This window comes from Nesoenas mayeri, assembly GCF_963082525.1.
Source record: "Nesoenas mayeri genome assembly, chromosome: 2".
NCBI lineage: Eukaryota > Metazoa > Chordata > Aves > Columbiformes > Columbidae > Nesoenas > Nesoenas mayeri.
In genome coordinates this window covers 23,939,144-23,954,257 of record NC_137543.1, presented here as the reverse complement: position 1 = coordinate 23,954,257, position 15,114 = coordinate 23,939,144, and the positions used below count along the sequence as shown (strand labels likewise).

The following is a 15,114-nucleotide window of genomic DNA, read 5'->3' as shown; positions in this document are numbered from 1 at the left end:
TGTGTTGCTGTGTCACACCACCGCCTGTACCGCAGGTTTGATGTCTTACAAAGTCTTTAGAGACCAACAGAATATGCTAAGATACCTCCTCAAAGATTGTTTTTGCTAAAGTATTCTATAGCACTACCCTAAAGAATGAACGTTTCAGATGACATTTTTAAATGTCACATTTTTCCACCTGTTAAATAATTAAGGCAGTTATGTCCATCTCTTATTTGGGCTGTCTGGAGATCCCAGAAGATGGCCCATCCTGAGCTTGCTTTTCAAAGGTTATTTTTTCAGTACTAGGAATGAGAACCAACTTTTTTAAATGGTGTGTGCAGAAAGCAATACCTTGCACAGCCTATACAGCTGAATTAGAAGCTCTTTGGAACACTAGCTTTAAGGCGGCACCTCACAAATATTTTGAAAGTATGGACCACAGACGTGTTGTCCTTACGCTTTGTCTATTTGCATTTCCAACAGTGCATGTTTTCTGTATGGCCACTGCAGCAGTTGTGTAATTTAAAAAAATACACTTAGAATAATATTTAAGTATTTTAATAACATTCAACAAGTAGGAGAAAAGCAGAAAAATAACATTTGTTAGTGAACCAACAGGAACTTCATAGCCCAAAATTGGCAAAACATTACTTTTCTGAAAAAACAGTATATGTAAATACTATAAAGTAATACCTACAGTCTTTTTGCATCTTTAATGTAATATGCTGTAATAATGCCATATAGAAGCATGGAAAGGCCAAAAGTGTTTTTCATTAAGAAGAAAACTTGTCTTTGTATCTAGGCCTTCTAATTGTCTTTAATGTCTTTACCAGCCCACAGTTAGATGGCTCCAATGAAATCTTAGCACTGCAGTTAGAAGCTTTGAAAATGCAGGCTGCTGCAGGATGTGTTTCATAATAATTCTCCGTTGATTTTCCAGTAAGGTATAAAGTCAAATCTCAGCATGGTCTGAGCGCTGGGTGCTTTGAAGCAGCCTCCCAGCACTGGGAGACCAAGGCAGCTGGAAGACGGCCAGGCTGAAGATGCTGCTCCACGTGTCATCCGCTCCTGAAGCGGGCTGACAAAGGTCCTCTTTCTAACCTTTCATTCCTGCTCTGATACGACAACTCTTTAATTATTTTTAAACAAGTTGAGAGAGCACAATTTAGAGTGCAGTTTTGAGGCTTATTAAGATAACCCAAGCTGGGCTGCCACAGTCTGTCTTTTTCATTTTCTACTTGGTAGTAGCACAATGAGCTGGTGAAGGAAACAGAACAGGCCAAAAAAAAACAAGTATGTTTTTTATCAGTTGATTGTGCTTTATTCTGGTATTATTTTTTGGATGCTCCAAGTCTATGAGCTGGCTGTTTTACACAATCATACAAGGCACATATGAGGACACGCAAGTTCAGTCTGGTGTGGAATTGCACACCGAGGCTGTGGGAGACAATGGGGATATTTTGTGATGGCCTTGTTACCAAAAACACTTATCTGGAATTCTTCATTTCCTAGTATTTAGTCCGCATGCCACTTCATGTGCCTTACTTCCTCATGTAGTCTTTTTATAAGATACTCTGGACAAATTGAAGCATGATTTAGTCAAACATTAGGCTAGATACAAGTTTATTTGCCTTGGTACAAGTGGTAACAACCTTAAAAAAAAAAAAATAAAGAGCAGTAAGGCAGAAAAGATAATTTTCCAGACATCTGGAAGCTTTAAAACCTGAGGCACTTGAGACCCCAGCAAACGTTTCAGTGAGCGTCATGTGCCAGCAGCTGGACATTTCTCAGTGGAGACTTCTGTACTGTGGATATTTCTGTTTGTGGCATGTAGTGTGACTCAGCCTAACTTACATTAATGGAAATAATGGAGAAGGAAGTTTGTTTCATAGGACAACTTCTGTACATGACATCTTCTAATCTGCTGTAGATTTAGTTATTTTAATTGCCTTTAAGATGCTCAAAACATATAAAGGCTCTAATATGTATTAAGGAAAAGATCGTAGCACTGGATTTTGGGTGTAGTTCATTTAACTGTATTCTTAATTCAGTTAAAAGGCAGCAGGTAAGTTCTGTATTGTGAAAGTCAATACCAAGTAACTTTACTGCATTACAACAATTACTGTTTTCATTGTTCGTACATTCATTCATCCTGTCCTAGAAAACGATGCTTAAATTTGCATTCTGAGGCCTTGTTGAATCCTGCTTTGAATCATTGCCACAGTATTTGGCACTTGCTTCAGTGTCTTTTCATTTACTTTACAGAACACTGAATATTAGTCAATGGGAGACTATTCCAATTTACTCCAATGGGAGTAAATAACTGTTAAATTTCTCATCTCTGGATGTCATAACAGTGAATCATCTGATATTTCCATATTTAATACAAATAACTTATGTAAACTCTTGCAGCTAAGAATTTTTCAGTGAATTCTTACTTTAAACACACTCATTGTGTGAGAAAGTGTTTGATCCATGTTTGAATGGCCGGTCAAGTAAACACTGATGTGTAGGACCCAGGGCTGTTTTGCACCTAAGTCCAGTGTTGTGATAGTTGCCACCCAGTAGCTTGTGATTTCCCAGGACTGGTCAGTGGCAACACCACTTAAAATAATCCCATGGCAGGCTGTAACATGCTGGTTCCAACAACAAACTTGTTCATACAGCCACACAGGGTGTGGAATTAGATGACTGTCTCTAGTATTTGAGAGCAAGCTTGATGTTGTGAAACCATGGCATTAATGACTTAGAATTTTACGTCCTTGAATGTTTTTTGTTGTGTGGGGTTTTGTTTGTTCTGTTTTGGTGTTTGATGGTTTTTTTTTCTCAATGAGAGTTAATTCAGCTCCCTGAAAGGTTCAGGTAGCTTGATGAGACAAAGTTGTTTTCTATAAGATCAGATCAACACTAAACCACCATTTAGTTCAGTATGTCCTTCTGCATGGAAATAAATGTGACCCAAAACTGAGACTGATATAGTGGCAGTTTTCTGCTGAGAGCTTTACATTGAAATGTTAGAGAATGTCATGCAAAATCAAGCTGAATTTCAACTACTTCTTTCTAAAGTGTCCAAGTGAAATATACAAGCAAACTCCAATGGAAAAATGTAATTTCCTTGCTTTAACAAAAAAAAAAAAAGGTGCAAAAAATGAGCAAACCCTCATCTTACCTGAGATAAGCATGTATATTTATTTCAAATCAGATTTTTTAATATAAAAGCAAATATATGAACTTCAAATTCTGAAGTTAAATTTAAAAATAACACCAAAAAGCTAATACTTTTAGGGATATATTAATGAAAAATTACTGTTGGACAAACTCCTCTGCCAGATTTCAGGCTTGTCTTTTCAAATTGGAAGGGTTTCTTTAGGAAAAAAATATTGAACACGAAAGTTTCTTACTGACCTTTCATGGGGTAGCAAAATAAACATACTGTTGGTATTAAGATTAAAAAAATAATTCTGTTGGCACTAGAAAGGATTTAGCATTTGCATATATCCGTGCTACAATTGGAATATTTAGCACAGCTTTGATTTATGAATATTTGGGTCAGTATTTAACAGAATGTAACCTCTTACTCTACTTTTGAAGAGCTGGAAAAGCATTGCACGAAGAAGTTGAGTTTGTATTTCTTCTTGCCATCACAATTTTCACATAATTGCTGCAGTATTGTGAAAACAACAATTCAGTTCCTATCAGGAATATTTCTGTAGGTCTGGGAGCTCATATACACCATTAGACTTGAGATTAGCCTAATTTATTTTGCAGGGAATTTTGGTTAGAAAGGAAACTCTGATATTTTTGTTGCCCCATTTTGGCTTGATGTAGTAGTTCCCTTTTTGGAGGACAGCTTTGGATTGGTGTTCTACAGAAGTCTTTCTGCAGTTGGTTTGATATAAGCAGAAGCGAGTCTGTTCAAATTAAATTGTAAAAATGTAAAACTTATAGGAAAAACTTTATTAGACTGTAAGACATAATTTGTCAGTCTAATATATTTGTATATGTGTATTTCATTATATTTTCCATGTGAGATTAGTATGTCAATTTATGAAATAATTTTCATAGTGGTCAGAATTAAAGTCAATCATATAACTCATACACAAAATAAAGTAAAATTCTTGTAGTTGAACTGTTTAATGTGAACAGTGTAGCAAAATTTGGTTAACCAAAAAAAAGGGTTCTTAAGATAGAGATATGTCAAAGAAATTTCTCAACTGTTGGAGACTCTTTGGTGGAGTAGATGAAGTACTTAGAACAAAGCCAGACAGAAACCATGCAGTGTTTTCTTCGTAATTCCAATTTAGTCACAAAGCTGGTGGGGGAGGAAGGAAGGAAAATAACATATTCATTTTCTGTAGCTCAGTTTGTGTGCTATGCAAGATTTTTATTTCCATGAAAATATTGCTACTTTTTAGCAAAAGACATAAAACTGGGTCACGTGCCACAGTGATGGAGCAGATACGACTGGAACTTTGATTCTGTGGTTTCACACTTGTGACTCTTTCCATAATTTATGTAATGTGCAGAGTGATCTCATGATTGGCTGAAGAGGTTGGGTCAGAGTTAAGGAACGACTCTGCAGAAGGCTGGAAATTTCACTTCAATAGTGTCATTATATAACCATAATTAATATGAGAAGCTGGAAAATTATGCTGATGTAGATGCTCTTGATCTAGAGCAGTTGCACTCCCAAATATTATGTTGCTTACAGTTATTCTATTAATTAAAGAATTATCCTGTAAAGTATCAGTAAAAGAAAATAAAACTGATAGCAATGTTTATAGTGAAATTTGCACATGCTTACATTTGTTATTATTGAAAACTCTTGAGAGATTAAGAAAGTGGAAATATAATGAAAAAAATGCTGCCAATTGTTGTAAAACACCTCTCTCTTGATTTGGAAAATGTGTTAATTATTGGTCTGAAGTATTAGGTTGTGTGTTTACCTTGATGGTTTTATTGCCTCTCTTTATGGAGTGAAAACTCTGAAGGCATGTCTCTACCACCTACACGCTTTTATCAGGAATGGAAAATAACTAAGAGTTACCTGGTTACGATTGCAGTGACCTCAGATGGGACTGCTTGCCAGTTCTGAAAAGCAAATACATTTATTTGTGATTTGATGATGTACTTCTGTGTGTGTGTTCTACAGAACATGCTATTTCTGTGCCCTTTTTCTGGATAGATGTGTCACATGCCCTATTGAACTCGAGGGGTTAAACTAGTAAAGTTACCTATCTCAACACGTGAAAAGGAAGAATAAGCCACAGTTCCCTCGCTACTAGTGTAGCTTTCAACACCTTTTCTATGGTGTCTAGTACTGATAGGATATATAACTGTGAAAGGACGAGAAAATGCACTGGAGTGATCTAAGAAGTAAACTATCATCCTGACGTGTTTTTTCAAGCTATTGAAAACCCTTCCATATTGCAATCCATTCTGACAGTGAAACTGTAGAATTCCTGTGATTTAAGTACCATCTGGTTATGCTCAAAGCTTTAAAGCTATTATCTCAACATAAAATTTCAGCATCCTATACTTTTTTCTTCGCCAAACTATCCATTTTTAAGCCACAAATATTTTTCCAGTCCTTTCAGATTTTATCTAAAAGTATATTTTAACAGTATTTAAATAGTTCTTAAACAATAACAATTTATCTTGATAGATGACATGCTGTGTTTTTTCATTTTATTTTAATTAGCCATTGTGGAACCAAATTCCCTTTTGTTTTATTCCTTTGAATACTGTTTAATTATAGTTATCATGCCAAATATCTTAAAGGTTATTTTACCAATACAGTTTCATTTAACATAAGCCATGTGGAATCAATAGTCCTGTTTCCTAAAGTGAATGCTTGGAAAATCTTACATTCATATGTTAAGAGTACACATCCTTTCCTCATTAGCTGGAAAGTACAGGGATTTTGGCACAGGTTCTGTGTGGAAGCATTGTGCAGCTTTTATATGGATTTTGTTTTTAGCCTTTGATGACACTGTTTAGAATAGGAAGTATCTAATAAGTAAAGCATTTTGTCTAATGTGCTGCCAGTGTGTTTAATATATGCCTGGAGGTCTGAAACATTATCTTCTCCACTACAGTAATATGCATTTAATTCTCTGAAAGCAGAAGGTCGAACTTTTAAAAGGAACTCAAAGTACATTTTCAACTAAAATAATTTAAAACACATGGGATAGGGGACCGGAGTAATGTACAGTTGGTTTTTATGGTTTAATCATGATCATGTTAATGCACACCAGTAGCTAATTAAAGAAAACTTTTATTGTTCATTTTAAATGGGTTATGTAAAGAGTAAGAGAATTGATATAATACAGCCCAATGATAAATGTTGCCATTACATTTGGTAACAGCAAGCTGATATTGCTGTTCCTGACATCTTTAAAGCATTGGCCCATTTATTCCATAATAAAGCAAAGAATTTTTTTAGAGTAGCTCTACTGAGAGTCATTCCCTCTCATATCCTTATCCCATAAGAAGAATACCTAAATGATTCCCAGGTTTATTACTAGGTGTATTTTCAGGTTAACTGTGAAACTTGGTTAGAAGGTTTGATGCTAACTGAGCTGAAATTGATGCAAGAAGTTCCAGTGGTACTTCTGCACCTTTATTTTGTTCCCAGTTGTGTTATATAAAGCTGTCTTGCAAATCATTACTCACTTGTTCCAACCTTTATAATATATGTAGTAAGAGCATACGTAAGTCAAAGTTTCATTGTGGAACCGGGTGGCATAGAAAACTGTAATAGGATATGGTGTCGTTCACCTTTCGGGCACTGGTTCATATTCCACACTGCTTCGTACTGCACAGAAGTTACCATCTGACTGCTGTTTGGTGACCTGCATGAATTGATTCGAGGTCTCAGTAAAGTTTCTGTAGTCAAACGTCCAAATAACAGGAAACTCAACAGTTGGGACCAATTAGCACCCTTACAGTAGTGTTCACAGAGAAACTACAGTCTGAATGGGAATGGAGGCAGAGCTACCTTCTTACCTTCCTTGAGGTGCTTCACGTAGACCAGCACATTTAATAAATACTTAACTATCAAAAGAGGTAGAAGAAAAGAACTAGGTTTCAAGTCAGATCGATTTAGGTGTGAGAAAGAGAGAATCCATTCAGAAAACAGGAGTACTATGCTTTCTCCCTCTGTGTGCTCATACACATGCAATGCTTTTCTCCCTGGAAGGTTATCATTTAGTGAATGGCATTGTATTTTCAATCCCTCTAGCCAAGTCAAGCATAGCCTACATGTCAGCTAGCTGCAGAAATTTCTGCTGCATAGAGAACAAGGGAATACCATGGTAGTACCCATAAAAGCATGCTTTCTAGAAAGATTTTACATCCACCTGAGCTGATGGCTATAGAGCAATTAAAAATTGCTGGCCTTAGCAGCATATGCCTGCTACTTCATTTCAGGTAGCATTTCCATGAAATGATCTGTCAAGATTGTTTCACAGCTCCATCCCTTCTGTCTTCTGCTTGTCATCAATACATGAGCAATAAAACCATCTATACCATTTTTGAAAGTACCATCAGTGCAGGATATGGGCGAAACACTTTACAGTCTACCAGGCAGAAAGGCTGAGGTGTAAATAGCCTAACTTTGCTAGGATATCAGGAGGAATCCAGATTTCTTGGCTCACAATGTAGTAATTCATTAAAATGCTCTCTAGTTATTTTTACAGAGGCTGCATTAAAAGCGGTATCACATTTACAAGTCAGTGATATGAGTCTGCCATAGAAATCAGCTGCAAGGAATTTTATTGGTTATTTGAAAAATATGGACATGAGTGAATCTGAAAAGATTGTAACCAGAGCTGGCAAAAACCTTTTCAAAGAAAATCTCAGCTAGTTAATGGTTCTGTTTTAGGATTTCCTCTGTAATGCTTTTTTTTCTAGCATGTTCATTCCTTTAAAGAAAAGGAAAGGGGGTTGCTCCCTTTGTTTCATAAAGCATGATATAAAGGACTCTTTAATACAACTGCTTCTCTTTAACTCCTCCACAACCAAATTTCTGCAGTATTTGTAGAATATATTAATATTGCTGCCTAAAGACCAAAGTTTGAAGAAATTCGGTAATTCACTGCCCTTCGTTCCTGTAGTTAAATTGCTGATAAATTTTGCAAGTACTTGTAATTCGTTATTATATTTTTCAAGAGGAAGGTATGGTTTGCTCCCCTTTTCAAAGAGTGGAGAAGATAAAAAGAAACTATTGAAGTAGGGCCTGGAACAGATAAATGAAATCATTGAGTCAATGTGCAGGGGCAGCCAAAAAAAACCCTACAAAACATTGGACATCATCAGGATGGAGACTGAGAGCAAGACAGAAGGCATCATTTTATTGCTATAGAGTGATCCCACTTTTTGAATACTGTGTAGAGAACTCTAGAAGTGCACAGTGGAGTTACAGAGGTAGAAGAGGGAAGCTAAAATGACTAAAGGTGCTGAAGCAGCTGCTTTCTGAGGAGAGACTAAGAAGGCTGGGATTTCCCTGGCTGGAGAGGAGAACGCTGAGGGGGCTATGATCAAGGTTTACAAACTCATAGCAGCAGAGATAAAGCTGAATGTGGACCTGAACATTCAAATCACGCACTACAACAGGTCAGAGAAATGAAATGACACTTGCAGGAGATTTGTTTGGGTTTTTTTCCTTTCGTTTAAACCAAAATGGAACTTGCTGCCTCAAAGGGTTGTGGAGACCAGACGCTGTCAGCATGTTCAAAAAGAAAGTGGACAAATTCATGGACAAGAGGTCCAGAAATGGTTACCAAAATGACTATACAAGAGCATACTGATGTCATCCCAAATGTGACAGCTGTGGCTGCTTGGGGAGCAGGAGAGGAAGACTGGAGGACCTGGCCAGGGTCCATGGTCTCTCTTGACAGAGTCTCCTCCTAGTGCTGTTGGAAACAGCGCACTGAGCTGGATGGGACACGGTTCTGGTGGAGTTGGGCATTTCGTATGTTAGTTCTTGTACAGAGCAGGGCAGAAACCCTTCTGGGCAGCACAGATGGAAGTGTTAGTTATGCTGTAGAAGCTACACAGGGTAAATGAACAGCTCTGAACTCCAAATGAATCAGAGGCGTTGACCTTACATTTTTAGGAGAATTTCTGCAATTTTTAAAAAATATTTTAGCATATGCTCTCTACCTTGTCCTCAAGCTCTCTGTGGGATTTCTGCTTGGTCCACAAGCAGTACTGGAAGTGTTTTCTTCCTGAAGCGCCTACTTGTCTTGGGTATCTGTCTCTTGACCTGTTACTATGTGGTCGCTGCACACAGCCTTGCAAGTTCGTGTTTCACTCTTGCGTTTCCTGTGATAGAAGGAAAGTTCTTTTTACTGTTTATCAGTGGTGTATGTTTTTGTTTTGAAATCACAGAATCACAGAATCGACTGGGTTGGAAAAGACCTCAGAGATCATCAAGTCCAACCCTTGGTCCAACTCTAGTCTGTTTACTAGATCATGGCACTAAGTGCCATGTCCAACCTCACTTTAAAAACCTCCAGGGACGACGAGTCCACCACCTCCCTGGGCAGCCGTTCCAATGCCTGACCACTCTCTCTGTAAAGAATTTCTTTCTAATATCCAGCCTAAATTTCCCCTGGCAGAGTTTAAGCCCATGCCCCCTTGTCCTATTGCTGACTGCCTGGGAGAAGAGACCAATCCCCACCTGGCTATAACTTCCCTTCAGGTAGTTATAGAGGTCACCTCTAAGCCTCCTCTTCTCTAGACTAAACAAGCCCAGCTCCCTCAGCCTCTCCCCATAGGTCTTATGTTCAAGTCCCTTCACCAGTCGTGTTGCTCTTCTCTGGACCCACTCCAGCACTTCAATGTCTTTCCTGAACTGAGGGGCCCAGAACTGAACACAGTACTCCAGGTGTGGCCTCACCAATGCAGAGTACAGGGGAAGGATCACTTCCCTTGTCCTGCTGACCACGCTATTTTTGATACAGGACAGGATACCATTGGCCTTCTTGGCCACCTGGGCACACTGCTGGCTCATGTTGAGCTTCCTGTCAATTAGTACCCCCAGGTCCCTTTCTGCCTGACTGCTCTCCAGTCACTCTGCGCCCAGCCTGTAGCGCTGCAGGGGGTTGTTGTGACCAAAGTGCAGCACCCGGCACTTGGCCATATTGAACTTCATCCCATTGGAATCAGCCTATTTTTGCAGTCTATCCAGATCCCTCTGCAGAGCCCTCCTGCCTTCCAGCAGGTCAACACTCCCTCCCAACATGGTGTCATCAGCAAATTTGCTGATGATGGTCTCAATCCCCTCATCTAAATCGTCAATAAAGATGTTAAACAGGACTGGACCCAACACTGACCCCTGGGGAACAGCACTAGTGACTGACATATTTCTATATGCAATGATTTCTCATGTGAAACCCTGTGAATGTCACAGCCAAGACCATGTGTAGCCTCGGTGAGCCTTGTTAAGCTGAGAGCTTGCACCCCATGGCAGAGACAGTCTTCAGATAGTGCCAACTTTTCCTTCAGCTTTGGTGTTTTGTATACGGCAGTTGGCATTTCCATGACTCCTAAGAAAAATATTTTTGCTACAACATAACATTTGTGCATTGCAGCTTACAACTTCCGTTTAGTATTTTTGTGATTTTCTGTGATTGTGTGTGACTGGACTTGATGATCCTGAAGGTCTCTTCCAACTGAAATGATTCTATGATTCTATGATTTTTGCAGTAGATTAATATTACATTCTATTTGATTTAATCATGGTAAAATATTTTAGTGTCAGAGAGGACTTTTTGAGCATCAGTGCTCAAAACTGGAGAACTATTCTGACTAGACTTTTATTTACATTGTATTATTTCACAGATATATCTTTTTCTGTTAAGCCATGAATTTCTTGTAGATTCTTTAGATCTTAAAGAGTTTAAATTGAAATACATATATATAAGTTATTTAAGCCTAGAAATCATTGCTCCTTTTTTATTTTTCTTCACGTTCTTTTGGCACTTCATCTGTTGTGAGTCATCATTTCATTGGAACAGACACCTGCTGTGTTTTCATGAGTGATTACAGTGTTAAAGTTTACTTGGCAGATTTTTTTTATAATTCTCTTTTTTGACATCATGTTTATATAGTGATTGTTTACTGCCACTGAAATGGAAATAGTTGGGATATGGATATCATACGTTAATATATTTTCCTTTGCAGGTTTCCAAACAAGAACAGAAAAAAATGGATGTGTCTGATGGAGGAACAGTTGAGACTTCTTCCCGTTACAGCGGGGCACAGGACAGTGGGATTGGCAGCGACAGTGTAAAGATCAGAATCGTTCAGATCGAGCAGCGCAGCGGCACCAGCCAGCACCGCATTGCCCGTCCTTCCCACCAGTCTTCCATCGTGAAGAATCTCAATTTCATTCCATTTGACATTTTTGTTACAGCAAGTCGAATCTCCTTGATGACTTACTCATGTACTGCCTTACCTAAATCAAAGTCAGGACAAGATCAGAAAGAGGGCGAGAAAAAAAGCAAAAGTTCCTTGAACCTTCCAGAAGCGGGCTCAGGTGGCAGCCTTGATGCCACAAAGCCCAGCCAGCCGTGCATTTCCTCTGTCACAGCAGACGATCTTTTGAACAGTAATATCCCCCTGGCTACTGGGAGAAAAACAGGTCTTTTGTCTCTGGAAAGTCTGCATGCTTCCACAAGATCATCTGCTCGACAAGCCCTGGGTATAACTATTGTTCGGCAGCCTGGTCGCAGGGGAACAGGGGACATTGAGCTACAGCCGTTCCTCTACCTCGTTGTGTCGCAGCCCTCTGTGCTCCTGAGTTGCCACCACAGAAAGCAAAAGGTAGAAGTATCAGTGTTTGATGCTGGAATTAAAGGAGTGGCCTCAGACTACAAATGTACAGGTAAGAGCATTTAGCATTCACCCCTGCTTGTAACTGCCAAAATAATTGCACTTCTCAGTTACTGGGGCAGTGGAAAACAGCTGAGGCACCTCTAGGATGTCTTTAAAAATCAGATGGTAAATATACATATTTTTGGGATTATACCCCACAGCTGAATCAAGTTAAGTGTGTAAAAGGTTTGAAATTAAGACCTAACTTTTTAGCACCCAGTTCTTCCTGTTCCTTGATATTACCTTTCTCATTACCAGATTATGATGGGGATTGTTGCATTACTCTAACTTCTCCATGTTTTCTAAGGAGGCATTCAAGCGTGTCCTTGTAGCATGCCACCACATTACCAGTAAAGTGGGCAAATTCACTACAGTCTGCTCCTACAGTTAGTCCTGAAGTCTTTCACCATCTTCATATCTATGTGAGCAAATCTAGGAAACACAAACTGTAAGAAGGACTTCCTGCAAGTTGAAAGTAGATGAAAGAGTGCAGAAGCATGGCAAGAAGTTTAAATAATGAAGATAGTAGGAACATACAGTTGGAGCGCTCCTCGGTCACCAGCAGTTTTCAAAGAGACCTGGAAAAGTCTTCTTGGAGGGCCAAAGACCAGCCCTACATAGGTCTTACCCTTCTCTTTGGCTTTTTGTCTCCTAGGCAGGCAAGGGTAAAAGAGGCAGGAGTCAGACACTATGTGAAGGCAGAACTTGTGATCTCATTCTGCTGCCTTTGTGGGCAGTACTAAGTACCTTATTCATGTATCAGACAGAATCCTGTGCTTGCTACTGAAGCACTAGGGCTCTCTTCAAAAGAGTTTGAGAGGTGGGCGCCAAAGTTCTAGTGCCTCAAAACACCATCCTAAATGTATTAATAAGTTAATAAAACTAATCCACGCTTCAGCTCACACAGTAATTCACACAGCAAAATAGGTAGTGTAAAGTTTTTATTGCCTCTTGTTCAGGAAGACCTGCTGTGCTTGTAATTGCATCATTCAGGATTAATTTTGTCATACCACTGTATTAATATGTTAGATTTGGGAAGTTATATTTTTCAATTGTAGCACGCATATTTGAGGCAAAATAGCCAGGAACTATGTGTTACATATATGTGTGTGTGTGTGTGTATATATATATATATATACTCTATATATTGCATATCATATAATACAGCTTCAGCAGCTTGGCATGGCATTTTCTATGCTACTGCAGTCAATTTCATCAATCACACCAATTTTTCTTGATATTGGGGCTATTTGCTGGCAGTTTCATCTGAAAGAGATGTCATCCACATGAAGAACAATGTAAAGTTTATGTGAAAGAAATGTTAGCTTCTCTCCCTCTGTACAATAGGTGTGCACTATATTCTGGTATTTCTCTGTATATCAAGGACTAGGGGGTGGGAAGAGGGCATAAATGATGTTTAATTTAGAGTGAATGTTGCTAAAGAATATTTCTAGTTAGACTCTCTAGAAGACTTCTTGTGTCTCTATGTATGCATGCAACTATCTCTCCATCATCTAAGGTGGTACAGGGAAGAGGACATAAGCTGTTAGTTCAGTGGCAGTAGAATCAGGTCTTATACTGTGCTACTTCTTACTGCTTTTCTAAAAGAAAAAAGTGTACAGTTGTGAAACAACCCTCAAATCTTTCAAGGCAGAAGCAAATATGAAATTCTATTGTGAAATTAGGAAGGTCTTATTTGTTAATGGATGTTAGTTCCAAAAAAAAACTTTTGGGTATAGAAAAGCTGGTAGTAGTTTGGACCTAGTTACATTTTCCATTCCTCACTTCCCATTAGTGTATTTCTCACAAATATATTGTTCAGCTGTAAATCAACATAGAATATGCTAGGATTTAGAACTACTTCTAACAGGTAATTTGATGAGTCTCTTTTATGAAGCCTTGAATAAAATAGGGAAATTACACTGTAAAACTGCACCAGCATGAATTTTAAAGAGAATAATAGTTCATCCTCAGTTTTAATAAGATTAAGCTTACTGCCTTGTGGTGGTTTACTGCTTTGAACATGTGTAGAAATGAAGGTTTTAAGACTGTTATGAAGCCACATGTATTTTATTTGGGACAAGGGTTTTGTTCTTATTTTTGAAAGGTTTCAAGTTAATAGAGCTTAAAATTCAGGATCTTGCACAATAAGCTGTCACTCTTTTTTTGTGAGAGTATTGGATAGTGGCTGAAAAAACAAATTTCCTCCAAAGAACTTGGCTTCTCTGTCACTAACTATGCTATTTTTTTGTTACTTTCTAAAACATGAAAGAAATTATAATAAAATGGGAGGAAATAGGCTATTTAAAAGTTAAGTATTGTTAATGTGTTAATTAGCAGTTAGTAGCAGCCCATTTCCATCAGGCCAGTGTCTGTATGTGGGAGCATTTGCCTGCCTTGGAGCTAAAAACCTGATGGTTGTGCTTTCAGTTTCCTCAGTGCTCTGCAATTGAGTCCACTGGCAAGTCACTTTGGAGGAGGAGGAGACTTGCTAGGTTATTAAAATGTTAGCTCAGTTTTATTATGGTTGTGCTAAACTGCTTCCTTTGTGTTTAAAATTATTTTTGTAATTGTACAGCTTGATTGCTGTTATGCTACTGCCAGGAATAGGAACTTCAAAGTAAATAAATAATTGGAATAAATATTAACTATTTAACAAGCACCATTAAAACCGCTAGCTGCTCCCTGACTTTACTTGTAAGATTCTGTATAAATAGCCGGAAAGATTCTATAAAACAACTTTTTTTTTATTCAGTGCTCATCCTACATTTAACAAAAAGGCATCTGCTAACCGTTAGTTTTTGCAAACAAAGCATTGGCCATTTCCACTTAAATAAAAGTGGGTTCAATTGTTTTTAATGTAATCTTATAAGCCACTTTTATAAATATTTTTTTAAATCTTTATTTGCTTTGTTTCAGGTAATGTAATCCAGATACAAAATTGCCTCATTTCCTGAGCATTGTGCTCTCGGCATTCTTGAAAAATCTTTTTTCTATTTGTTTGTTTGTTTACTTTCAAAGAGGAGGTTGTGGCACTTGGTTGTTTTAAGGGAGAGAAAATTCTCAATAAATATATGTTATGCATGGAATTTCTTCAACTTCTGCCAATGAGGCGTTCGCAAGAAACAGGCATTGTGAGGCCATCCAGAATCATTCTTGATTTTTATTTTATTTTACTTTTGCACCCACGCCTTTGATGGCGGGGGGTCCATGAGGAGCAGATGCAGTAGCTCAGACCACATGTAACCT

At 38.2% G+C, this 15,114-nt stretch overlaps 1 protein-coding gene across 5 annotated transcripts in view; it reads left to right on the top strand.

The window, feature by feature from the left end:
• The window catches only part of VPS13B (vacuolar protein sorting 13 homolog B), a 445,653-nt gene that overhangs the window by 318,751 nt on the left and 111,788 nt on the right, over positions 1-15,114 (top strand). For all 5 annotated transcript variants that reach the window (XM_080340706.1, XM_080340704.1, XM_080340705.1 and 2 more), the window contains one exon: positions 11,173-11,875. In XM_080340706.1, the coding sequence (XP_080196832.1) occupies positions 11,173-11,875 (703 nt within the window). The remainder of the gene's footprint in view (positions 1-11,172; positions 11,876-15,114) is intronic.